General features: G+C 43.4%; 1 protein-coding gene and 1 long non-coding RNA gene across 2 annotated transcripts; both read left to right on the top strand.

Annotated features, from left to right (window-relative positions):
- Positions 1 to 2,920: 2,920 nt before the first annotated feature.
- On the top strand, positions 2,921 to 3,650 carry LOC115250219 (uncharacterized). The gene is made up of 3 exons (XR_003888818.1): positions 2,921 to 2,990; positions 3,338 to 3,453; positions 3,554 to 3,650. It is a non-coding gene; the product is annotated as an uncharacterized lncRNA (long non-coding RNA).
- A 2,079-nt stretch (positions 3,651 to 5,729) lies between these two features.
- On the top strand, positions 5,730 to 10,592 carry gtf3c4 (general transcription factor IIIC, polypeptide 4). Its single transcript, XM_003978379.3, has 5 exons — positions 5,730 to 6,058; positions 6,692 to 8,416; positions 8,964 to 9,094; positions 9,491 to 9,579; positions 10,338 to 10,592. Exons 1-5 carry the CDS (start codon positions 5,744 to 5,746, stop codon positions 10,400 to 10,402), a joined length of 2,325 nt encoding a protein of 774 aa, XP_003978428.2. The 5' UTR covers positions 5,730 to 5,743; the 3' UTR covers positions 10,403 to 10,592.
- Positions 10,593 to 27,888: the final 17,296 nt, after the last annotated feature.

The following is a 27,888-nucleotide window of genomic DNA, read 5'->3' as shown; positions in this document are numbered from 1 at the left end:
GGGACAGAAGAAAAAAAAGATAAGTAGGCCTAAGTCATGCTGATCTGTGTTAAACATCTAACCTCACTTCTGTAATTTACAATTTGACTTGACGTTATTACCTGCATGTGTCAGCCCAAAAGGGTTTTTATAATAATTATGATAAGCATCAAGGAGAGCAGGTTTGTTTTGGAGAATAAGCATTATTTCAGCAGATATAGTACCAGAAAGAAGATGGGTTCGCCCTGCAGCACTGCAGACCAGTCCAAAACCCTCTCTTCTACCATCCCATGCGGCTCTGCTTCTCTGGGTCCAACGCTACTCAGACAGGAGTCAGTCAAGTGCCAGAGATGGGCTAGCGGCTACATGGGTCTCCTCCTGTCCACCTCATTGCCTACATGCGGTCTATCTGGCCAGCTACTGTATGCAAGACTCACAAACTGGCTGTCCGTCTTTTCCGTGACCTCAGAGTAGAGGACATTCTCCAAGATGTTGGCTTGTTCCAAGAAGTAGGAAATTTGACATTTTAAAATTCATTTGAACAAAGATTAGCCTTGTCTAGATAAATGTGTCCCTGTTTCATGGTCAGTTTGCAAGCATTCGCCCGTTACCAACAGCTCTGTTTGGTTAATTATTAATGCCTCATTTTTGATCATATTATTGCAACACAGAATGGATTTTTAAAGTAATTATGATGGATGTTTGTCAGCACTTGATGCCATATTCACTCTACCATGTATATTTATGAAATGTTGATTGAGACGTCCATCATTATGTTTTATGTCACGTTAAGTGTCGGGTTTCCTCTCTGTTCCCTGTTTGTAGTGCATTTAAATTTAGCATCTTAGAATTACCCAAATCACAATCTACTAATGCTTTTATTGTTTTAAATCAGATTTCCGGTGTGACAAAAATAATTCACTTGTCCAATCATTTTAATTAATAAACAAAGGAATGCTGCAGAAAATATTTGAAATGCGTAATTTATGGAATAGAATTATGGCATTCTGGAAGATGGAAGTCTGCGTTGCTGGTGTCACTCCATCCCAGTCAGATAGAATATCCATAATGTTTGGTGGTGGCCAGGTTATCGTACAGGTCTGGCCCTGTCCTGTTTAATTTCAAACGGCAGACTGCCTGGTGACTTCATATGCCAACCCCAGAGCCCCCGATTCTTCTCACAAGTGCCATATGGGCAGCCCAGCCTCCATTCCATTAGCAGGGCCTGGGCAGTGTCAAGATCAGGCCTGGACCACAGCCCTCCTGGTCGTCCCCTGGCAGTGCCACAGGGCATGTCCTGCCCACTGCCAGCTGCCCACCCTGGGTCAGAGGATGCAACAGCCGCTGCCTACCTGAATCTGGCTGCAAACAGCTGCTCGTTACAGTTTGAGGTAATGCATCAGAGTGGAAAAAGGTCTATCCAAAAACTCTATTATCAATCCACCAAAAACCACAAGTAAGAGTGGGTTGAAAACAAGCGTTGGCCTGGTCTGGCTGACAGGACGGATGTGTGCCATGTCTGGAAACAGCTGTAAATGTCAATATAAGTCAGGAATAATTGAAAAATACAGAAAATCTGATTTGTTCCTTAGAGAAAGCATCCTTCATGGGTGCAAAATGTTAAATTAGATACCATTTATATGCACCTCCACAGAGAGAGAGAGAGAGAGAAAGAGAAAATATAAATATAGAAAGATTTTGAAAATCTTAATTTAGGTAGCTTCCCTCTCTTTTTTCCCCTTCTCTTTCAGGCCAACATCAAGATGTGCACATGTGCTGAAACATAGAGAAATTATAGTTCTGATATGAAAAATCCCCACTGTTCTCTGAGCCGGCATTGGATTTCTTTTTTAATTTTCTTGTGACACATCTGACATTTTGAACTTACGTATTTCAGATCAGTCATCTTCTATCGACTAGTTACAGCTAAAAGTCATTTTTTACACAGCAATGTTGACGCTCACATAAAGTAGAAAACAAAGGGGAAAAAAAGATTTAGCTTATATATAAAACGGTATCTTTTTCCCTCAGAAGTATGTGCAGAATTCTGAAAACATCAACAACATATCACCCATTAAACACCCATATGAGACTTAGGTCTGTCAGATTTAATTAGAGTATTACAGACTAGAAATAATTATAACAAACAATTTGGATAATGACCCCCTGTCCGTTTGGTTTTTACAAGGCCCTTGAATTTCACCTCATGTATTTTTGCAATATAGGTTCAAATTATGGGTGCAAAGTTATATGACATATGTGAGCGCACCTTTCCCTAAAGAGTTGTGGAAGAAAGCAGAAGGAGAGCAGGGGAGGCAGAGGCCTGCAGCACATCACATGGGAATGTCAGCGTGGCTCGGCAGCCTGTATCTGCCACAGGACCCGGGACCTCTTTTAATTAATCATCACACGGGATGAATAATTCAGCCATTAGTTCTGACAATAAATAGAAACCTTGGTTTTATTCCCAAAGCCCATTGAATCGATGGCCACATTGTCCTTTAATAAAACAGTGGCCATAATAATGGTGGCAGGAGCTGTGCAATCTGAGCAATTACAGGTTGTCTTTTTCAGAGGAAATTTCAATAAATATCAGCTTCTTATCCTTTACTTAATGTAAAACTCATGCTGGAATTAAATCCAATGTTTTAGGGGAAATACTTTTGTACATTCCTCAATTAAATTGTTTTAAAAATCTAGCTGTGGCCTTTAGCTCCATTGCAATAATAATTAAGAACAGTTAAATAAAAAAGATGTAAATATAAATATACTGTTTCAGTACAATATTCATGCAAACCTTTGACATAAAGCCTGTGCTTCATGTCAAAGGTTTTCATGATGAAACATATTTATTTAATTTATGAGTGAAAGTAATGCATGGATGCATGGTTTTAAAAAAACAAAAAACAAAAACACAATTTAAAAATTGCCTTAATTTAATGTAACCAGTGCTTACTTACTTTTATTACATTGTGGTATTTGAATACTTTGTATGGGACTGATTTCAATAGGTGCCATTTCTGCTTTTTCCTTTTTCACTTCATGATTTTTGAATGTGTTGTTTGACAGTTGGATGTTACCTAAACAATTCGATATAAGTTTCAGGATCAATTCAAATCAATTTTGTTGATGCTTGATTATCGGCCTCACACTCAGCGGGTCTATTGCAGCAACACAGTCTCGCCTCTGATCCTGACATCTTATCACTTTGACCTTTCACATGTGACTGACCATCCCTGAGGGGAGCTGCTATAATGCCAATGCTGTATTTCACTGATATGTTAACAGTACTTTCTCACCGAGGAGGGGATTTGCTACAGTGTTTTTTTTTTAAGTGCAGTGAATCTCTGAATTTCAGCTGCTACACAGCCTGTCAAGCGGTACTGTAGGGGGATGGGACGCCTTCTTGTTCTTCCCTTCCAAGGATCGCATGAGGGGGGCATAGGAGTACTTATTGGGAGCAACACCTGTCAGGTGAGGCTTTCACAGTTGAAGACACAGAAGGGGCGCCATGTCGACTGCTATGACTGCTAATCTCTGACGTGGCATCCTACCGGCTTCTGCCCCTCTCCAGAGGAAGAGCGCCAGGAGCCCGAGAGCACCGATGCTTTTCAAAAGCGGCAGTCTTGCTAATGTCTCCCCAAACGGAATGAACCACACCGATATGCTCTAAATACATTTCATTATCATCATAATGATTATATCACTAATTGTGTGTACTCGGTAATATGCTGCAGCAGCCTTCTCCTGGGAGGTGTCTAAGAGACTGAATGATTAAAACATGTATGATGAACCATGCATCAAAACGTCCCTGTGGGCTTCCTCACAAGATTCGTGTAAGCAGCTCCAGCGACACTGGAGTGAGCAAACAGCACAGGATGCGTTCCTCTGAGGATTGAACGGCTGTGGAGAAACCTGCAGGCAATAACAACACAGCAGGTGGACGTTTGAGATGTAGAGGATTGACCTGTGCTGACCCCATCCTTATCCATATACCCGCATGGCATAACATAACCCTCAAACATGACCACAGAGCAGCTGAAATAATTCTAGCAAACAGGAAGTAACCAAGGGCTGAAGTTCAACTTCTGGCTGGGCTTCTTTGGTCTGTGTGGGCCCTGTTTGTGCCTTTATGTGTGGTTGACAGGAGAGGATAAAGTTTTTGTGACAGCATTTGATGAATGTTTAATCCAACATTCATACATCGCAGGCTGGGATTGGGTCCCCAGTCAAAACCCACCAAAGACACACAGCAGGTGTGTGAAATATTCATTCACTACACGCTTCATTAAGAATGAAACATACCATGGTCTGCGTTCATTTATTCATTTCGATTATTGAAACAAAAGACAGAAAAGTGAGGGATTAAAACATGGCGGGCGCGTTTTTCTATATTTGTCTCGCAGATTTGTAACAATTTGTTTTGTGACAAATAACTCAGCCTGCTGAAATCCCGCTGTCATCGCGCCGAGAGGCGGGCAGCGACTGCGAGCAGAGCTGTAACAAATCAGCCTCCCAGGCTGTGGCTCTGAATCCCACTGCAACAGTTTGGCCTTTGACCGGTCCTGGAGCGTGCGGTGTCTCATCGCATGAAGCATGCTGATATATAACCAGGCCTTCAGCCGCAGTGTCTTTTCATAAATTTGTTAATTAATGATGGATTATGACAGTTAATGATGTCTCGTGGTGATGAGCGGCTGCGCTCGGACTCATGAAATGACTGATGCTGTGCCTGTCAAGAACTGGGCTCGTCCTTTCATCAGAGTGGGGAACGTGTCATTCTCGAGTGTCAGCGCTGTTACTTTTCCTCTTTGACTGAATGTGTCACATACATTACAGAATCTCCCTGCGGAGATCATTAAAGTTTCAGTTAATCGAATCTAATTAAAATAACGACGCACAACATCTTGACACACTGTCCGAGACATTTTCCTTAGAGCAGACAAAATAAATAGCAGTTTTAAATATCATTATATAGTAGTACAATTGTGCAGAAGTATTTTCTTGACATACGATTAACATAAAAATGTAAAATTTGATGGAGGTGGGACATTATAGCTGTGACATAAAAAAAGTAAATAAATTATATCCCATTAAGTTTATTAGCATCTCGTAAGGATAAAATTGATAAAATATGAAGAATGTGTACTTTAATGATTAACTCGTACTAACAGCAACACTGATTATGTTTACTTTGTATGCTGTCATCTGGGAAAATAAACAGAAAACACTTTGATTTGTGCTATTAGCCCTGTGACTGCTCTGTAAAGAGAACAGGCCTATGCTCTGTTGAAAACATTTCTCAAGCGGCAGTGAGTCAGATGTTTTCAATCGCAGGAAGCAAGCATTTGGATATATCACTGCAAAATACTCTGAGGCGTGTTATACCCACATGTGTGTCATAGCTGATTTCACTTACGAGAGATAACCACAAATTTCATAGACTGTGTGGAGAATAAATCAGGAGTAAATTTAAATTTTTATATACTATAATAATAAAAGTCATCTTGAAATTATTTGAAGGAAATATAAATCAAGTCCCACTTCTTTAATATAAAAGTACAGTGAAAGACAGACGTTATCGGACATCATTTAATTTGAAAAAAATTACTTTTAAAAAACTATTGTAACAGCTATATTTCTCTGTCGTGGCTTCTAGTAATTACCAAGAACCAATATAATTAATATATTTACAGTTGTATTTAACCCAGGAAGCGCGACTCGTATCCATTTCCTATTACGTCACTTCCGTTTTAAGGAAAACATGGCGGCCTCCATTCCGCCTGACAAGGCGCAATCGCTACCCAACAATATACTCATAAAGGAAGATCCAGAAGCTGAGGAATGCGTCAACGGCAGTACAGAAGATTGCACTATCAAGCGGGACCCCGTTGTCCCTCTCTTGTCCCCTGTCAGCGGACTACAACCGCTCGTGTGGTCGGAGGACCACCGCCTGGCTGTGTGCACCAGCGGCTCCTTATCGGTGATGGAGCTGGTATGCGATGTCAACAACAGCAACCTGGATCTGACGCTGCATCGGACATCGATAGCTGTCCCGACCGAAGCGCATCGATTTCAGGTAGATTTCCACGAACATTGAGTCCTTTGATTGAATCAAAAACTACCGGACATGTTAGCGTTGTAACTTAAATGACTGACATCGCTGCCCTAAAAGGACTGTCTAACATACATAACACAATTAATAATAACATGAACATAACTGTAACAATCGTGTAGTATAAATGTCTGTAAACTGTAAAAATAATAAAGATCCAGTATGTTTTAGGATCGAACACTGCAAGCTAATGATGTATTATTTACCTCATTAAATTAATATGTGACTCATTATTGATTAGAGTTTAAAATATGCAATGTCTGGATGTCTCTGTGTTTCTTTTATTTGGTGATTTTAAAAAGAAAACATAATTAAAGTGATGATTTTTGCATTGAGTGGAGCAGAATTTTACAACCATTATGTACAGAATCAGGTGTATAATGCATGTTTCATGTTGTAACCCAGCTGAAAACATAGTTATTTCACAATGTCCACCCATGTGCTTCTGCATTGCTTACACATCTGTGCGTTAGAGCTTTAAAGTAGCCTAAATCTGCCCCTTCCTAAAGCAGATTTGCACAATCCACCTTTTTGTTCATTTAGCATGAAATTCCATGCACTCCTTGCTGAACTAAACCACTATGTTTACATTTTAAGGGGGGACCGGCAGCAGAGTTTGCTGAAGCAGTGGAGAAGTTCTCTACGCATCCAGACCCCTACATAAGGCAAGTTTTTCTGGCTGACACGGTGATGAATCCAGCACTCGGAGGGCACAAAGGAATTAAACACGCTGCCTGGTCTCCGCTGGGCTGCGACTTAAATGGATGCTGCCTCCTCGCCTGCCTAACACTTGACAACAGACTCACGATTCACAACAGTCACAAGCGTCTCGAATGGAACACGTTGGTAAACCTCTCAAAGAAATACAGCAACAGGCTAAAAGAACAAGGATATGCAGGGAAGGACAACAAGCCTCCACTGGCAAACCTCCTGGACTTTGATGAGCTGCAGCGGCGTTTCCGCATGCAGACGCCACTGAGGATGGAGTGGTCGAGCATTTACACAGTCAAGCATTTTCAGCCCAATAACACCTGCATAGACATTGAAATGGTCCTTCTTGCTGTTCTAATGGAGAATGGAGACCTTGTTTTGTGGAAGTTTGTCTTGCCCTTCTTAAATGGTGACGGCGTCGAGTTCTTTGACCTCATGGAGTCAGGCGTGACCAGCCCTAGCGATTTGGCGTGGTGGGAATATGAAAACGGAGAACGCCGGATGAGTGGATTGATAGTTGGCAGTGAGGTGGGACCGGTCAAAATCATGCCGGTCAGCCTTCCAGGCGTGAAGGGGTACTTCACCCTGCGACACCCCATCATCCTCTGGAAGGAATGCGACGAAATCGCCGTCGGAAACCTGAAATGCATCTCTATGGTTCACCCGATCCAAAAAACAAGCTGCAGCCTCATTGTGGCGTCGCGCGGCTGCTACGTCTTCTGGTGTCTGCTCATGATTTCGCCGGCTGGTCTTAACGTGCACAACTCTCACGTGGCCGGACTGCACTCGCTTCCCGTGCTCTCGTTAGCGGTCAGTCGGCACGGCATCGCTGTGTACACGTGCTCCATAGACGGGTGGATCAAAAAACTGACACCCACGTTCACAGAGAACAGTTTGATTTTCAAGCAGGAGGACGTGGTGCGACCCGAAAGCATAACGGCAAGGCGGATTCACAGCATTGCAGTAAGTTACAATGGTGCATATATTGCTCTTGTCAGCACTCAAGGTATGGTTTGTGGTTATCATCCCATTAATAGGACGTACCAGGTTCACTTTATGACCCTAAAAACACCAGAAATGGCATCAGCGCTGCTACTCGAGTCTCCCATCCAAAACTTATACAGAATGACAGACTTGCTTGATCTTGTCAGGTGGCAGATCTTGAAAGACAAGTGCATCCCTGCGTCACTGATGGACGAACTTGAGCAGAAGATCAGGGAAACGGACTCAACCTATTTGTGGCGTTTCAAACTGTTTTTGGTCCGGATACTGTGCCAGTCCCTACAGTCCCCCCTCACCGAACACCGCTGGAAACCCTCACAGGAAGGCAGCCAAGTTGTTGATAGCCAAGACCAGGAAGACACAAAGGACATGGAAGGCAGCTCATATGAGGAAGAGCGGTCCGAAGTGAAACAAGAGGCTACTTATGAGGAGAAGCTAGCACAGACGCAAGCTCTGATTGGCTCCATTGAGAAGCACCTGATGAGGGAAAACATGAAGAAGGTGCTGGGGGCGGTCTACCTCAACACCTGCATCACTCAGAACACCAGCATTCCCACCTGTGGCCTGATGGAGTACCTCTCTGGAGACGCTAATGACAGAGATTTAGAGGTAACACCTTTACATTTGTCTGGTATTCTCAGAATTTCTCAGAAATTTTCCAGAGACATATAACTTTGCATATTCCTGTTCTCTAATTTAATTCAGCCCAGCACCCAGTCTCATTGTGTTTTTTTTGTTTTGGGAAATGGGACAAGAAAATTGCATTTAATCACACAATACACGTGGTTAATAAACCAAAAAAAGTCATTTTCACCCTGCCTGCCATTCAGAAGCAACATTTTGTTATAATTCTTTTACCTTCACAGTTTAACTACATCTAACAGGTTAATGGGCCCTACTTTGGGCCCAGGCTTTGTCATGATTGAACAGGCTTTTCGAAACCTGGGATGAAGCGTGGTATAATCTCAAAATTATAATTTTATGGATTTGTCATTAATCCCTGATTTATTAATGTCCTTAGTTTCAATAGGGTGAGTTTGTTTTTTTCTTTTTTGAAGTAAAAAATAAACAGTCCCCGTGCAGAGAGAGCATTCCTTTTATTGGGTTATTTTCAGATGTATTTTTATTCAGTGTACTTGTGTGTGATCCTTCTTAGGTCCTGATTGGTCACATCAAGAAGAAAATGGCCAAGCAGACCTTCTCGGAGCACTGCAGCCTGTGTCGGGAGGTGTTGCCTTTCTCAGATCACAAGCAGACAGTGTGTGAAAATGGTCACTTGTGGCTCAGGTATATAGCTCGCCTCCACTCACTTCAGCTGTAAAGACTCAATAAAGATGTTTTATTAGCTTTGGCCGTAGCACGCTTGGTGAGATCAAATGCCGCCGTCGAGCTTAAAAGAACACGTATCGAATGCTAACGCCAAATACCTCTTTCGAAGGCTTGTTTGTCCCGACTGCGCAATAATCAAGCCTCTCACCTCGTGATATTTACCCGCGCACCACTCTTATTGTCTCATAAATGTCTTCAGTCACAGTTTTGCTGTCTTCTTGTTAGCTCGAGCATAAAGTCTCTGGTGGGTTCAGAGAAAACTGCGTCCATCAGTCATTTAAAATATCAGCTGTATCTTGATGTGCGTGCGGGTGTGTAAGCGGTCTCAAATGCCTTCCTCTTGATGTCCTCCAGGTGTGTGTTGTCACACCAAGCCTGCCAGTCACTGACGTTTAGACGATGCCTCCTGCAGGATTCCATCGCCAAACTGCCAGAGCCTGAGGGTAAGCCCAACATTCCATCTCTGGAGCTGATTTCAGTCTCATAGTCGCCTCATCCTCCTCCCTTCCTGCAATTAGTCACAAAAAAACAATCCCCTGTTGATGATTAATTGAACTGTTTTTGTGCCTCTAAATCCCACTATTAAATATAACTAAAGACTTATTTATCAATGATGTATAAAGTTGTTCGCTTGCAGAAAACAAAGTCAGCAGTGTCCTATAGTGGCGACATCCCCGCGTGATAGTTTCACATTTGAAGGCAAATTATCTCCAAGTCTTGTGGAAAAGGGCCCCATTCATGGCATGACCCCTTTTGGTTTATTAACATGTTCTATATTCCAAGTTTGGCTGTGTTCATGCCATGGAACAACTGGCTGATTTGCACTTACAGTTATTATTCATTAAAAGAAAGTAAACAACGCATTAACACGCTAAGTAAACGAATCAAGATCAAGATTTAAGTTTAGACGAAGCAAACAATGAACTCTTTCTCTGTTAGACCTAGAAGTTCTTTGTTGTATCTATAAAAACTTCCAATTTTTGCACCCAAACTCAACCAAAGTCTTGATTAATGTTAAACTTGTGCTCTGAAAGTTTTCTGTGCCGTGTTGAGAACATTAAAGGACGTCTTGCGTGTCACAGCGGCAGTGTTCTCTTCACATTAACATAATGAAGTCTGAAAACTCCTTTAAAAGTCTATGTCATCTTTTTCGAGCGCGATACCGGGAGTACAAATGCGACCCGTTTTCTTTCTCCTGCAGAACCCGAGTGGATCAAGAAGTTACTGCAGGCGCCCTGCACGCTCTGTGACTCACCGATGATCTAGAATCCAGCGATTAGGGACACCTCAGGGCTGCCCTGTGACCCTGAGGGCCTTGCACTCCGACATAGGGATCAATATTATCAGAAATCACTGTGAAGCCTTTTTTTTTTTTTCTCAAATCAGTGTATTTTGTTCATATTTTTTATTATTTCTCTTGCTAACATCAAGTACAAATAAAAGGCTTTGATTATAAGTTTGAGCTCCTCTTTCCCTGCTAAGTGTGCAGGAGGAACTATTCCCACCCGCAGTAGTTTTAAATTAATATTTCACTGAGGTAAAACATTTTGGACTCAAACTTTACAGATTTCTTTATTTTTCTCTCCGGTAAAATTAATTCCCAGTTAGGCACAGTGTTTGCACGAGGGTGAGAAAGAACAAAGTTTCAAATGTTGAGGCTTCTATTATTCAGTAGGACTTCAGGGCACCATAAATAAACTCCCCCATTTTCCTTATGTTGACGATATTTCCAAACCTTTGGTGTAGTTTTTATCGCAAGTAAGTGGAACTTCCTCCGCTAGTCCTATTTTAGCAAGGGCCTTTTTTCCATCTTCTTTTTTGAGCACAACAAATAATACACTCTGAATAAAACATGCTCTTGGAAAAAAAAAAAAAGAAAACTCAACATACCTACTTTAATTGGCACTCTAAAACAATTTCCAAGCTCGAGGAGGAGGAGGAGGAGGGCTGGTGGTGCTCAGTCATTCTCTCAGATGAGGACTTCCGCTAATGTAAACGCAGAAGAGAGGGAGCGGCACGGCAGATGAGATGAGCAAGAGGCAGGAAGAAAGAGGAAAGTGCTTAAAAACGCAGCGCGGGCCTTCCCACGGGAGCAGGTTGTAATGAGATTCAGCAGTAATGAGGGACAGACCATGGCGCCAGATGTGATTCTAATTCTAATCAAGGAGTGGAGGGTGGTGCTGGTGGTAATGGGGAGTGTAGGGGGTATTAGAGAGCATATTGTTAAATACAATTAACCCTTTTTTCATATTTGGATGGAACAAGGGCCAAAGGGAGTCGATACAGGCTCGGTGGCGTGTTCTCGGCCGCGGCTCCTTGTTCTGGAGACATGGAGGTCAGCGGCCGGTGATCAAACAGGAAGCTGCACTCGAGAGAACGGGCCAACATCTCATCCCTTCCATCCCCTCTAGGCTCTGGCAAAGGTGGGGTTTGGGGGTTCTGCCATCCCTGTGGTGTCATCGGAGATGATAGCCTGCCCTGGGGCTGGGAAGAAGGGATGTGCTCCAGCTCCACGCACAGGACTTTCAAGAAAAAGAAACTTCTTTTTCAACTCGGTTCTTTGACATTTCTTTACCCAGTGGTGGCATTTATGAGCCCAGGCCTGGAGATTCAGTCCAGTTGGTGGATAAAAGGAATGTCTGCTGCTTCTCCCCTAAAAAGTGAATCATTTATCACATTATCCAGACAGGAGCAGAATTGTGATAAAATTGAAGTCACAAAGGAAGCCATGTTTGTAAAGGCGAGAGCACTCTGTCATATATTTGCAAAAAAAAAAAAAAAATTATCTTTTGTTATTCTGAAAATCCAAAGTTGTAAATGACAACAGCTTTTAATTTGTTACATCTGTCTCAGAATGACTATATTGCTCAGTCAGAACCCTCAATAATCAAGAGTCAGCTTGTCACCTGGGCCCTCGCTGAATATCCTATTTTTATATAAATACATGTATACAGAAGATGATTTAGGGACAGGCTTTAAAAATCTGTTGAAGGTATTTTGATGCTTCTGTTTTAATCAAGATGTTCTGATGATAAATGCAAAAACAGAAATATTGAAAATTCTGGGGCAGTTTGAGTCAGATATCTGATGCTGAAATCATTAAATTTTGAAGGAAACAGTTTCAGCATGATGCCAGTACTCTTAGAGAAAAAGCAAAAGCTTCAAATCCCTCCCAAATCATTTTCTCACATATGCTTATCCTCTGTAAAATGATTAAAAAAATTCAATCTTGCAAGTTTAAGGAGGAAAAAGTGATTAAAACACCTATGTCTAAATGTAAGAGTGAATCTCTCACTACTCAAAATGTGTTAATGTTTTTTTTTTTTTACAGATTAAATCTCAAATGCGCTCCAAACATCATTGCCCATTTTGAAAAAAGTCCTCCAGCCAACCCATCTTTAGTCGTGCCCCAGGTTAAACCTGGAGCCCTGTGACTGTCTGAGGGCTTCAGGTTTCCTTTTGTTTCCTAACCTGGGGATTTGGTGCTTTGCATGAGTTTGTCAAGTGGAAGCGTCTCCGGGTTGTAATGATCCTGTCACTGATAGGTGGAGACCGGTGCTGTTGGAGGTTAGCTGCGTTTGGTTGATCCTCCTCCTGCTTTAGCATAATAATCCGTCAAAGAGCAGCTCCGCTTGTAATTACCAGCTTCCCCTCCCTTTTTCCTTACACCGTCTTTGCTCTCAAGACTTCAAACAGGGGCCTTATCTTTTTCCATACAATATTTATTCCCTTTATGACACTGGCTCAATGGCATAAAACATTCATGGCACCTTTTCACACCTTAATTTCAGATGTGATATTCAGTTTGTTTTGTTTAGATTGGATTTTGACATGATTAAGTCCTGTTGTATTCTCTCTGGAGCACCATTCTGCTTCCATTCAGCAGGTGACTTGAGCTGCCTTCGCTGCTCTAGTATTGAGTCCCAATTATTTCTATCTACAGTGTTTGTTTGTGTGTGTAAACAGATAATTTAAACCTAAGCCGCAGAACAGAAACTCCATCAAAACCAATGGTGAACATCAAAGCAATGATGCTGTTGTACGTAAATGCCAATTAGGAATCCACACATGAGCGAGGGACTCATCCCGTGAGTGGGGACAAATCCGGGGACGGCAGGAGTCAGACTAGTGCGTAGCGAACGTGGAGCCTCAACTATAATGGGCCTCAAGTCTTACAGCCAAGTTGGGCCCCAGAATAAAGTAACAACAGCGATCACGGACACAGTCTGGAGTTGTATCATTTCTGCAGCTGCTGACTCCCTCCGTGCCCCCACGAGACCTGTCTCCCCTTTTCGATCGCCCCCCCGCCCCCCCCGCTCCCTCGAACTTGTCAGTGCTAATGAAGTCAGTATGCAAGGTTGTCTCCTGCTCTCTGTGAACTGATGGGGTGAACATGGTCGTCTAACTGGTTGACTCCCCCGCTCTGCCTTCCCCTGGGAGCAGAGAGAGGAGGAGGGGGCAGTGACCCGAGACAGACGAGGGTTCGTGGGGTTGGGTGTGTGTATGTCCATCATTAGAGTCGCTATTTGTTTCTGGCTTTGAGAGCAGCGAGGTGGAACTAATACTGAACAGCAGAGCGGACATGGAGAGGGAGGGACGCTTTTTACTGCTACATTAATTAAGCTCGTTCCCAACAAGCTCCCCGGCTCCTCTGCTGCTGCTGCTGCTGTTAGGTGGAGCGACAGCTTTTGTGAGTCTGCATGCTCTATTTAACCTTTTCTGCTGTCTTTTTTGTGGAGCATCCCCCACTTTCAGAGAAGCTCTGAGATGGAGATCATGTAATTAGTCAACTTCATCAAATAAGGCACCTAAAATAATTAGAAGTCAATGAGGGTGCCTTTGAAATGGACGGTATTAATACTTCACTTTCCAAACATAATTTATTATACATATGCGTAGTAGTTCTAAATGGACTAATATTGATTATGTTGTGTTGCTGTTACCCGCCGCTGCCCTTTTCACCCTGATCATTTCCAGCCGCCCGAGGCGACTGTTCATGTCCATGACTGTGTTCCACATGAACTGTTCCTGCATTTAAATGTATGTAGGATAGTTACAATGAGGCATGAAAGAGCGGTTAACTCCTCTGCCTCCGCTGGTTTTCCCACTCATGTTTATACCCCATCAGTCAACTACATGCAGGTTTGTTTGTGACTTTTTCCTATTTTATCTTTATGTGCTTCTTCCAATCCATAGTGTAGACACTGACTGCAATGCTGTGGAGGTTCGTGGTTATTAGGAGTGCACAGGCAACCATCAGGGACAGAAAATCGTGTTTCTGCTCCAGTAAATGGTGTTTTTCAGTAACTGTCCTTTAGTTCTATTTTCTAACTTTTTTCTTGACGAATGGACTGTCAGTATTTATGCAGATACCTGTTATTTAAAGCTGCATCGCAATGCATTGCTTTTGATATTTAAATGCATTTTAAAGTGAGGAAAAAAGCAATTCTATATTGGGATCTAATGATGGCTTTTCTTCAGCGAGCAGCTGAAGTGCAGTTTAATCTTTGGACCGACGCTTTGCGCATGATTGATGGATATATTCCTCCCTTTCAGATGTTAAACAAGCGAGCGGGAAGCATCAGTGGCTCGGAATCGGCATGTTTTTGGCAGATCTTAAGTGAAACGCGGCGTTCAGGAGGGCCTGCAGGATATCAAGCCTTCATGTCTTCATAAATGCGTCGGATGATGGATGTCTGTCTCCATCAGCGCCGACGCCGCCAAGTGACAGCTCCCTGGAACGGTGACGAGTCGGGTTCCAGCAGAGACAGATTGCCTTCACGTGGCTCCATTTTCAGAATCTCACAGATCGTGGAGCGCTTAACTCTTGTATTGAAGGCTGGAGGGCTCTCCGGGCCTTTTATATTCCAGATTTGAAGAAAGAGCGGGGAGGGAGACAGTGTGTCGATGGAGGGAAGCGGATGGGGGGGCTCATTTGAGAATTTGCTTTAATGCTTTTCAGAGATCAGAAGGTGTCATATTCTCATACCTTATATTTCACAGCACCTATCACACGCCATGTAAATTTCCCTTAAAAGTGCATTATGCAATATAATAGCAGGTTTGGGTGACATTTATCTTTCATGGGGATGAAGGCACGGTTACGGACCTATTGCCTTTTACAAAAGCATTTCATCACACGTGGAGGCTTTGTGGATTTCTCTGGTTTGTCTCACCCTGTGACAGACACTAAAAAGTGAACCTCTGAAAGATAAATGTGTTCCTGCGCCTGCTAACTTGACATGAAACAGCCGAAGGGAGGGAAATGGATCCGATGGAGCTGATGGGTGATCGCGAGCGGTTGATACCGGATGCTTCTGCACTTTTTCCGTAGGTCCTCCCGTGGAATTATTTCAGGGCCTGCTTATGCGGAATCTGTAATGAGTATTTTTGTGTTTAAAAAATACCGGTAATAACAGCGTGCAAAACCATTAGAATGAATATTTATGCCGCTCGTTATGAAATATTCATTAACCTGGTATAAAAAAAGAACAAGGAAGGAGGCTGGGGAGAGATTGTGTGTTTACTTGTGTGTGTTTTGTGTGTAAAATGGGGGCGGCGAGGGGGCCCTCATCACCTATTGCACAGGAGTACTAACAAAACCCCAGGATTGAATATCTCGTTTAACTAAAGCAGCAGCAGCAGCATCATCCTTCCCTCGTCGTTTATTTCCCCTGCTGCTCCTTTCTGTCTTTCTCTGCCTGAGGTGATACGAGTCCCTCCGTTCATTCGATCTCTCGTTGTTCCTCCACCTTTCGTTCCCTCACTTCCTCCTCGTTCCATCTAGCCAAATTAAGAAATTAATGAGGGATAGGTTCTTTACCAACTACCCCCGCAATGTTTACCACTGATGAAATTATAATGTAGGCCCTGCTGTATTATTTATAAGCCAATTAGGGGAAGTGTTACTTGATTTGATGGGGAGCCGACACACAGAGTACATTTAACTAATGGAGACCAAGAGAGTAAAGGGAAGGAGGGGAGGGAGGACAGCCAAGGCGGACTATTTCGTACCATGCTCTAGGATTACGTGGCTAATTGCCCTGCTTTATCTGTCTGTCACGGATAGCCATGCATATTTTAGCGTTCCCAAAGACTTTGATTGTTTGCACTCGTGTTGGGGCTGTAACAAGTAGAGCAGAGGCCAGAGTAGAGTGTAGTTAAAAACTGGCAGCAGGGGAGGCAGGGAGGGAGGCCCATACCGAGGCAGATGAGGGGGCATTGTCAGCGACGCTGTGACAGGTGGAGGGAGAGTTTTGACAAGAAGCAAAGGGGTGTTGAGGTGAGTGAAAGAATGGAGGGGGGGAAAGGTGAGGCTGCTCACTGGAAAGAAGCAATTAGATGGCAGCATGAACAGTGATTAATTACAATTATTGTTTCCTGTAGCTGAAGTGTGACCCTCTCGCCTGATCTGGGGCGATTTCTACTCTTTTCCTGTGTGTATCGCTGACATCCAGAATCAAAAATGTATTACAGAATTTACTTTATCCACCCCAAATAATTCACTAATGAAAAAATAGTCTGCAAACACAATAGCTTAAAATATACTAATATTAATGATCCTTAAAAAAAACAACCCACACATTTCAGGAGGTAAATACAGTTCAAAACAATAAATGTTGATCCTAGAGCTATTCTGAGCAGAATAATCAATTTTCTGCAAATTGGTTTGGGGGAGCCTCCAGGGCAAGCCATGGGCCAGTGTGGATGCCCGATGCAGAGGCCGACGCAGGCAGGCAGATCCTGAAGGAACCTACTTACACCCCCTGGAGTGGAGCAACTCTGACTGATGAGCTTTTTGAAAGTTGATCAGACACTTATGCAAAGAAGGGGAAACTGGAGCAAAGGCGTCCTTAATTATCTGATGTGCATGTGTGTGTGTGTGGTGGTGGTGGGGGGGTAGCTTATCAGAACGGTGTCTTTTTCACTCGTCTTTTATCCCGCTGGATCAGATGGCAGATCTTTACATAACAAAAGAGTTACCTGGCCAGACCCCGGTTCATTGAAAACTCCACCCTTAACTGGAAGAGGTGCTGCACATGAATGAGGACAGTTGATTCTGCTCATTCTCTTTGTTTCTCCATAACACTGAATGATATCTGTGTCTTCTCTGCACAGTAGAGTGTAATTAACTCACAATTACCAGCGCTGGCTCAGTTTCCTCTTTTACGAAACGGGATCTGACGCCAAGCCCTTCTTTAGCCTCCCTTTGCTCCCGTAACATGCGCGCATAGCGAGTCTCTACCATTGGGTGACGACTGTTAAGCACAGGAGCCCTGTCACCACCGCGTCACAGTCACCATGTTCATTAATTCATCCCTGCTAAAGTCCATGTAACTGGATAGCTGTTAATTAATATAGCTGTCAGGTAAATGGCTGCCGCCGGACTATCGCCACCATCCGCAAGTAACATAATCTCAGGCTCGTTTTCATGCCAGGCCTCAGGCTCAATTAAGATAATGTTATGCAAATGAGGTCTCCCACCATTAGCCTCATCACTGAGGGGCCGTTTATGGGTATAATTGGGGCATTCCAAAGAACAATTATTATTGCGCCTCCTCTTCCTCCAGCAAAATTAGTGATCATCTGTGAGCATGCCAGAGGTGTCACAACTGGCCACAGAGAGGGACCATGACTGCAGGTCTTCCACCTGTCTGAGGCTCTGTAATTATACCTGTCATCAAGTGTTGCAACTGTGGGGAACCTGGCACAAAAGCACTTAATATTTCTGAGTAACCAGTAACCAGTATTGGTGTAGTACATACCAAACCAATACCAATAGCCAGTTTAATGGGTGGGGCTAGTTTGATTACAAAAAGACACAGGGTTTTGTGAAAGTGTAATAAGGAAGTACATAGTTTGTTGTCAATTTCAGGTAGATCACTTTAAATCAAGTTCCAATTCCGACTTGGCCTGGACAGTTGAGAATATTTGGATTATAAAGTACCAGCTAAAAATGGGGCTGCAATGTTGCAATGCTATGTTGCTACAGTAATTTCTTTTAATATATGAATGATATAAACCATCCAGGCCACATTCTGTTGGCCTTTTGTTGTCTCGCGGTTTAAATTTCTGACATTATCACAGTATTATTAAGCTCAAGAGTAGCTCACATTTGAGGAAAATGCTCAAATGTTCACAATACTAAATACTTTAAATGTTTTGGAGTTCAGACACCGCTACCATCACCATCACCAAACAATGCCAATGCTCTTCTCAACACCGGGGACCTTTGCCAAATGTATACTTTTTCAGGAGATTTCTTCTGTGCTTGGTCACATTGAACTGAACTTTCTTGATTGATGAAGGCCTTTTCTTTCCCAGAATAGACATCATCACGCATCATCTCTGCGGTGAGGCCGTCCCATCTCTCGTCTGCTCACACCAATGCCGGATGTACCAGACGGGGCTTCATTCCCACCAATAATGATTCCTCCGACACACATCATCCCGCAGCATATACATACGTAAATGTGCGCGCGCTGCACATGGAGCTGAGCCGTGAGCATCTCCCAGGATATTTTAAGAGTCAAGCCTCCCCTAAATCTTCTTGTTTCAACTTAGGAAAATCAATGGGATAAACATCCTGTTTGCCCCTCTTGTCCTCCGCCACCCACCTCCAGCGCATGGGTTTATTGTTGCAGAGAAGCTCACTCTCACCCCAGGCTATGTTTAAAACAATCTGCTTTTTTCAGCTTTGATTTGCTTTCCTTTTTTTTTAGGCAAGAGGGAGAAGCATGTTAACATATGCCATTGGAGAGCGCCAGTGGCTAAGTCCTGCCATCGACCTGCTCCGTGTGTGATTAGGCTAGTGAAGCTGAGCCCGGCCTAGACACAGATCGAAGAGGGTGCGCTCTCAATATGGATGCGAGCCATGCCTGCTGCGGCCACATCCAGCTGCTTCTATTGATTTTTTTGTCCTCAATTATATAATAGAAGCTCTGCTCTGTGCTCAAACCTAAATCGCATAGTTTGACGAGCGAGCGTTTCCTCATAAATCAGGAAAGCATTTTGACTCATAAGAATGGGATTTTTATCGACTGGGTCCGGCAGCCCCTCTGGAGAGATTTGCGTGACTACTGAGTGAACATGTGATACAAAAGCGCGTGTCTGAGGAGGGTTTTTTTTTTTTTTTGGTTCCCTCATCTTATGTGTTCCAGGTGAATGAACTGAAGACAAAGAAGCACTGGCACAAAACTTTTCAGTGTACAGTTCAGCAAGCCGCAACTCAAGCTCTCACAAATCTTTTTGGAAAACACCCTTGGATTAGTTCTCCCTGCACAGAGTTGACCTTTTTTTTTTTTTTTTAAATTGGAACACTCCCACACTTTTCGCCAGCTGATCCTTTGCAACTTTGTTGAGACACGCCCTTTTTGTCTTTACAGGAAATCATTTTACACTGATGACTGTGTGTTTTTTGTACTTTTGGGAACAAACGATGAAGCCCATCATTTCTATGATGAGATAATTTCCTGTGTGCTAAATTTTCCTTAATTGACTGAGCAATGTTTGGGAAGAAAGGGGATAAAACTCCGCTCTTCTTGAAATTAATTCAAGCAAAGAGACATTAGACACACCATTAACCCACTTTATCTGTTTCATAAAGCCGCCTTACAGTACATTAGATATGACTGTCATTGTAAACCGAAGTATTTCATGCCCTACAGACCTGGTAAACCTACCCATCACGCTTGACCCAAGGAGCGCAAACATTGACCTAATTCGAAACGACCTGTCTTTCTTGCAAACAAGAGTGCTGTCATTATCACCGAGTGTCATCAGACACCTGTTGGACGATGAAGGATGAAGATGGACGGGAGTTCGGTGCGGCAGGAGGGAAACAGAGAGGGTAACCTAAGCCTTAGATGTTAATCTTGCTCTGCTCCGGTATTTTGGGGATAATTGTAGCCCCGTGTGTGCTCAAGTGATGATGCAGTTGATGTGCTGCAGTTAAGCCTTTTGTTTTTAGCAGCTTGCTCTCTTTCTCCTTGTCCTCCTCCTCCTGCTTGGACCTAATCTCTTCTTTTATCCTATATCGACCCCTCCTCCGTAGATATGAATATTCCTCCGAATGTCTGACAAACACACTGTAAGAGGCGGTTTGAAAGGGTCGTGGGCGTAACTTTAGCTGGAGTAATGAGGCCTAATCCCCTGCTGGCCTTGGCCTGTTTAAACAGCTCCTGGCTGAGCCGTCTAGTAATAGAGTAATTAACCTCAGCGCCCTCACCCGCCCAGCAGCTTGAGTCTTCCTCAATGAAAGGCCCCCTATATTTCGCTCTCTCTGTATTTCTGCTCTATCACTGTCCTGGATGAGATATGGAGGAAGAACAAATTGATGGAAAAACACCAAATCAGCATTGATGGAGCATAAACTCAAGACAAAGCGCAAAGCTTACAGCTTATTGCTGTACCTCAGCGACATTGTCTTTGAAATGGGTTGTCTTTCTGCGAGGAAGCAATATCATATATGTCATGTGAGGAAACAGTAATGGGAACAGTTCAAGGGTCATTATGAGCACTCGATGCAGCAGACGCCGCCGTCAGCTGCGAAGCGCGTCCCTTTCCATTGATCTGAAATCCACACAATCGTACACGGCACATTCTTTGTATTTGCTTTAAGTGGGCTCACAAAAACAATCAGCACAATCAAACAGCATGCACTGGGCACGGGCATTCCATCAAGCCAATAAGAAAAGCCTTGTGTGTTCGTGTCCCGGCTCCTGCCGTCTCCAACCGGCTTAGCAGCGAGAGGAACTGAAGCGTTTGAAGTGAGCAGCCACCACATATTATGCCAGATGAAATGCTATCATGTGTGGTATCTGAATGGTTTGTGTCATTAAGAGAATAAGGCAAACAGAGAGCCGTGTGAGCTCAGAACCTGCCTGCTAGCGCGCCTTTCTGAAAGGGAAGGCAAGATTAAGGAGATGCTCAGAGGCTCTCGTCTGTCAAGACTTCAAAGATGCCATCGACATTCCTTGTTTCTGTCGGCGCAGCGACCAAATCGCACACTCTCTGCCGCCTCTGTGGCTGTCAAAGCTCCTCTGACATCCCCTTTATCAGGTATACATGCTTTAATCCAGACACGGATAAATAAATCAACACACGGGGTCCCGAACTTTTCAGCGCCTCCTGGTGGTAAGGTAACTGCACAGTCAAGAGCGACTTAAGCAGTCATTAGCTGTCTGCTGGGGACAACAAAGAAGGGCCAATTAGATGGTACAGAAGGGATAATTATTTTGGAATTGTCAAAAACATGCAAGAAAGGAACAATTATCAAAAAAAAGTCTCTCATACAGTGTAATAAAATGACATCGAGGCATTCACATTCTGAATTGGGCTCATCTCCTCCACGTTCGGAATTGAATTTCAAAGTCTACCCATCAGTTTTCTACACAAGAAATGTGTTGCTTGCTAGCTTTCGCTCTCAGGAGCAGAGATACATTTTGACACCCCTGCACAACATCTGGAGCAGACAGATGAGACAAGAACAGCAAAGTCTGAATTAGAGTTGACACCCCGACATGCTGGCAGACACGCTGCACATCAGAGCCGGCGCCACACAGCCGGGATGGACGCATCAGTCTGTTTGGATTTCCACGGAAACCTGATGAAACAGATGAGTGGGACCACGGGAAAGCAATCTGAGATATCGACAATGCAATAAGTACAAACCAAAGAAACGGCAGTGTGTACCCAATATGACTGCTTCAGAACTTCCCCGGGAAGTAAGAGGAAACACACACAAGAGCTGGGAAGACAGTGTTGTACCTGTCTGTGTGTTTTTCATCGCTTCTTTTTTTTTTATTATTATTTCTATTTTATTTTAACGGCAAAAGCGAAGCAGACAGAGATCACCACAACAAAAAAAAACGTGACGTCTGAACTGAGAGGAGAGATCTGTTGTTCCATTGTTCTGTTTGTTTGTTTTGAAGACCAGCCTGGCAGCAGAAAGCACGCGCCTTTCAGAATACAAAAGATGCCTTAGAGGCAACGTAAGTGAAGTTTTATGCTGATGACTGACTGACAAACATCAGGGGTGAGACTGCAACTCCGTTCAGTGAGTGAGAGGATGCCGGGAAAGAAAAATGTTTGAAAAAATATGTATAAAAAAATACATGTCTGAGTAATGCAGAAAAGAGAAGGTGAAAAGGGGGGGTTTAAACCAAGGGAGTGAGAGGACAAAAAAACTAATTTATATCCTATAAGAGAAATGTGGGGCCCCCATGGGGGCTCTGTAAGTTGTGAAAAATTAAAGGAGACGGATTCAAACTGTCCAATTTCCACATCAAACAAACCCCGGGCTCCATGCTCGTGGAGAGGCTGCCTCATATCCAACACACAGCCTCAGAAAAAGGTACCCCCCCTCCACATACCTCCCCTTCCATCCTCCCCCTGCCTCTTCATCTCCACCACGAGTCCATCCCTGCAGCCGCCTCGTTTCCTTTTTTTTTTAGTTTAGGGTTTTTTTGTGCATTGGTTCTCTCCATTTCCTCAATAACCCTGCTCTCTAATTCCCCTAAGCACTGTACTGGTTACACTAGCCACCATCTCTCCCCTGTCTAATTATACCCTTGTGAGTCTATTAATCAACTTGTAAATTATTTAAGAAGGCGAGCTCCTCTGCCTGTAACTGGCTTTGACACCGTGAGGGAGAAGACGAGAAGAGAAAAGGCAGTAGGGTAGTTGGGGGGAGCTATAGGGGAAGGGGGAGGCGATTTTTATAGGAAGAAATGATGGAAGGCAGCAGACGTGTGGATAGAAGGAAAGAGTGAATGAAAGGAAATGAAAAGGCAGATTGAATCAGGGTCTTCTCACATACGTCCCTTGAGGACGAGACTGCCTCGGCAGCGCTGCACCCAGACTAGACAAAAACCCCATCAACATTCACCCCTGTTTATTTTTTTCCTGTTGTTTTTTCTTTGCCTTTTTCCCTGCCTTCCCACCCTCTATTTTCATGCATAAGTTTTCATGATAAACAGGAAATTCATGAATATATGGAGTGATACAGTGGGAAATGGAGGAGGGGGAGATGGAGGGGCGACGTGAAGGGAAAGGAGTGAGCAGTCAACGGCAGAGAATTATGTAGACAGCAAGATGCACGCAAACACATATATGCATATCTGCACATATACACAGCCCCCCGACACAAACGCACACACCTACACATTGTAGGCGAACAGGGACCCTTCTGCTGTTTGACAGGAAGCAACATCTCCCCAGAACAGCGAGTACGTGTGGTGATGATGATGATGCTGATGGTTGAGGTTGTTAGACCTCGGTCCTCTCCCAGGTTCCCCTCGGTCCCCTCCCGCTGAACTCGCGCCTCATCAGTCGAGAAGTGAGTCCGACCCTTCTAATGACTCCCATCGACACCGACTCTCACCATAAGCCGCCAGGGTAGGAAGAAACAAACGTGTAAAATGAGATCATTATTATTTTCCTAATGTTTGGCGCGCTCAGTCGGACCCCCGGTGCATCCGCATGTTGTCTGCAGAATTGTAATGAACTGGAGTCTGAGGTGCCTTTTAAGGGCCAAAGACGCATTTTTTAAGGCCGCATACACATTTAATGGGTCGCTGCAACCACATCACAATGCATAATTAGCTATTTACTGTGTTCCAGCCGTGTCAGCAGAAGAGTTTTAAATACAGGGATTTCTGCTTGTTAGATTTTGGAGCTCAACTTTTAAACAAAGGGAATTTTATTCGAGGGGCTTTGAAGACAATTGCAGTTTCTTTGATGAGACTATGTATTTAACCTCGCTATTCCGTGGAATAAGGCTCCTAAAATTCAAGATTCATGGCTTGATATTTAGGAACCTGTCATTTTTAATGCCATTACTAACCATCCTCTATTGTTAGAATATAAATAGCTCCCCACCATTCAGCGACAACTTTCTGGATACCTGTAATTTCCATATAGTTTTTCATGTATGGAGTAAGTATTGCAAAAAAGACACAGTACTCAAGGTGAACTCTTTTCTTCAGAACAACTTTCCCCCAAATAAGTAGCCTGTTTCACAGAGTGATGTTTTTTAATGCAGCCAGAACCACAAATGAAATTCCTTTCCCCTCCATTGCACTGACCGCGAGGTCAAAATCTCCAAACCAGATGCCTCAAAACTTGGGCGAAAAAATCAACTATGTGCAGGCCCAGAGATCACAACAGGTAAACGTGAAAACATATTCAATTTGGGTGTACCCACACTAATGCGCCGCACACCACCATGTTTGAGTAACTGCGCCCATGGGCTGCAGGCTGGGCTGTGTTGTAGAGAGAAAGTGCACGCGTTCCATGTATTTGTATGTGAGTAGCACATCTCATTAGGTCTGAGTAGTGCTGTTGTCTGCCAGATACATAAGTCCATGTTACTGCACCTCTATGGGATGTTTATTAAATTAATAAAAAGTTGCTCAAGGCGAGCTGTGCGGTGGAATGCCCAGAGCTCGGCCGTGATTGGCACTCTCAGCCGCCGTACACTCCCTCCAGGGTCCAGCTGCTTTAGCTTTAACTAACTGGCTGTGACGTAGGAGAACCGGCTGACATCAAGCCCCTCTTCCACACGCTGTTGTGCCTCACCTGCCCGCCTTCGCCGACGAGAAAAAAGCAAAAAGAGAAAGCGGAACCAGTTATTGCCTGTTTTGACCAAAATAACTATATATTCATCTTCAAAATTTGGTGTTACAGGCCATAACTGTTATTAACAAATTTAAGGTCACAAAAGGTGGCTGTTTGGGCATCAAAATCCTCTGTAGTGACTTCCAAAGGAGAAGAGAATTGAACTAAGGTGGTGTCATCACATCTTTGAACACAAGCATTAGTTTTGCCTTGATCAAAAAGTGGTGTTTGTTTCCTCACCGTAGCACAAAATCATCATCGAAAAGATTTAATATCATTTGTCTTTTTTTCCAGCCTAAACACAATTCTGAGCATTGCAGGGGTACTAATCAATATCATCAACGACCCCCGGTGAAATGGTTTCAACACCTCCATCCTTCTCTACAACACCCTACAGGATGAGCTGCACCTGAGATCAGAACCCGAAAAAGCAAACAGACCACAGAAAGCAGGACTTCTCATATGGAAATAGGATGATCAAACAGGCAGGCGTGGATGAAAAACGTGCTTGTTGAAGAATTATATATCATTTTACGACCGCTTCTCACTTCACAAAAACACTTTATATAGACCGCTTGCATTATGTTCCAATTATATGCAAAAAAAATCCTGCCATTTCAAAACCTTCTGAGAATGTGCATATTGCCTTTCAGAGAGAAACAAAGGGAAAAATTAAAATATATTATCATCTTTTAAAAATCCTTTTAAAAATAAACAAGACAAACACAAACAAAACACAACAAAAAAGCCCCACTCTGTCTCCTTCACTTTATCTCTCTCTGTGCATCTCACTCTCTCCAGCTCGGCTGGCCGACTCTCTGCGGAGGAAGCTGAGATAACACATTTGCATATAAACTGTGAGAGGCAGGGATTGTCATCGGCGGCACATTAGACGCAAGGAGCGCGAAGGGAAAGGATTTTCATGTGCAAATTTCAGCCTCGACAACACTGTACATTATTATTTCATCAGTGCCTAAGAAGAAAAGCGTCCGATCCCCAAATCCTACCATCATCCCCATGGACACTTCAAGATTCAGACCAAATCCCCCCGCAGTGCATCTTCCCCAGAAGACCCCACTACTGAATAGCTGTTTACACCAGGGCCCCGCCAGGCAGGAGGAGTCAATCTGCCTCTGAGACGGGCGTGAGATCAGATAAGAGAGAACCACAGGAAAAGATACACCAGTTGTGACCAGCAGCATCGGTGTTCTTTGCATTAATTGCTTGTAAACTGTGAGGTTGAAGGCGTGCTGCCTTTCAAGTTTAAAAAGGAGATTACAGCCAATTAGCAGGGCCTCTGAAAACCCTTTACCGCCTGGGGAATTGCAGCTGATCCCAAATGTGGGACAGCTTTGAGCAACAAAAGAACAGTTGCAGTCCTGCTTATGAAAACACTCTGAGCGCTTTCAAAATACACACATACTGCACACACTCACATATATAATCTCAAATGCAAACAAAAAACCCCCGATTGATTGTACGAGTTCCAAAGAAGGACTTAGATTATGTGCATGAAACATGAATGCAGTGCGGAGATGTAAGCACGCAAACAGACGAGGAACGACGTACGCACATGTTCCCAAAGTGACAAATGGGGAACAGACGGCGAGGTAAATATGTTTTAAAAGGTGAGGGGGGAAACGTTTGTGGGTTGGGGAAGTGTATTTTACCCTTTTAAATCAATTTGTCAGGTTCCTCTTAGAGCCGCGCTAGCGAAAGAGCAGAGTGTTTCCCTGTAAACTGCCACCTTTAATTTCTTTGTTTGACACGCTCCACTGTAACAAGACACACCAGAGACCCAGAGTGAGGTGAGCAAAAGGTTCAAAGCCCAGATGGGAGCAGAGCCGTGTACCCCTGAGCACCGTGCATTACCTCATTCATTCTCATGTCAAACAGAAGGCAGGAAAAGGAGGAACACAAGTCGAAAGATCTCCACAGGCTTCGTAATCTACGGTGATTTATGTGGAGCCCCGCGACTCCCCGTTACGACTCACACTCCTGATTTTCTCTCTTCGTCTTTATCTTTTCTCCTCACATTTTATTCTTCTGTTTTCTCTCTGTGTACCTTTCTGACACGTTCGTGGCGCACCTGCACATCCTCAACTGACATCCTGCCATCTTCCCCCTCCTTCCTTGAACCCGTGCAAACGTTAAACATGTGTCTGCAAACCATTGCAGCAACAGGAAATGAGATCTAGACCTCCTGAATCTAATGCTCTAAAGATCAAACGTATGTAACAGGTACCAGTTCAGCCACTGTGAGGTTTTTTTCTGCTTAGTTTGTTTGGGTTTTGCCAACATATGAGTAATATATTTGGGTGAAGTAAACACAAGAGAATTGGCTAAAAAGTTAGACATTTGACATAGCATAATACATATAGAAAGAGGCTTTTTATTCTAGTTTTTCTGCAATCAATAACTGATTTTTCTTAGTCCATCCAAGTGATGGAAAAAAATCTCCAAAACACAAGACAGTTTCTGTTTTTGTTAGTTCTTGACGCTCTGATAGGACAGCGTTGCTGTGTTTTACAGTGCACCTACGAGACAGCAGTGGCGAGTCATATGACTGATCACATGATCACAATCAACTCAAGCCCTGACCTTGACTTTGGGTATTTTCACATGTATGAATAACAAAATAACACCTGGAAACCTCGCAGAGTACGGTTGATCTCAGTTGACAGGCGACAGTGTAGCTGCGATGTCACTACAAAAACTCCCATGATTCATTGTGATGAAGACATTGTTTTCCCCGAGAGCATTAGAAAACTCCTTTGTTCTTGTCATGATGCATTTCCACAAATGTTTTAGGTCAAAGCATTAGAACTGAACTATGGTGCAGAGCATCTAAGCCGATTTGGATCCAAGGTGTATAAATGTATGAGTCGCTCACATGCTTGTGTGCATTTATATTGTAAACACAGGTATAGATACTTCCTCAAATTACCTTAGTTTAAAATTCATTATGTAAAAGTAGACAAACTTGGGATAAGAAGTATTACATTTGTTATATATGCCTCGTATAATTGGTATAATTGTTTTCTATAGGTCTGAACAGTGAGCGCATTCCCAGTGTTCCATGCTCAGAGGAGCACTTGTTTACTGTTTAGCCATCTTAAGAAGCTCAACATCTG

Source organism: Takifugu rubripes, chromosome 6 (genome assembly GCF_901000725.2).
Source record: "Takifugu rubripes chromosome 6, fTakRub1.2, whole genome shotgun sequence".
NCBI classification, from domain to species: domain Eukaryota; kingdom Metazoa; phylum Chordata; class Actinopteri; order Tetraodontiformes; family Tetraodontidae; genus Takifugu; species Takifugu rubripes.
This window is presented reverse-complemented; position numbering and strand designations above follow the sequence as displayed.

Coding starts and splice junctions, on each gene's coding strand:
- gtf3c4 (XM_003978379.3), top strand. CDS start 5,744: ATGGCGGCCTCCATTCCGCCTGACAAGGCGCAATCGCTACCCAACAAT. Junction 8,417..8,963: donor CTAATGACAGAGATTTAGAG/GTAACACCTTTA, acceptor GATCCTTCTTAG/GTCCTGATTGGTCACATCAA. Junction 9,095..9,490: donor AATGGTCACTTGTGGCTCAG/GTATATAGCTCG, acceptor GATGTCCTCCAG/GTGTGTGTTGTCACACCAAG.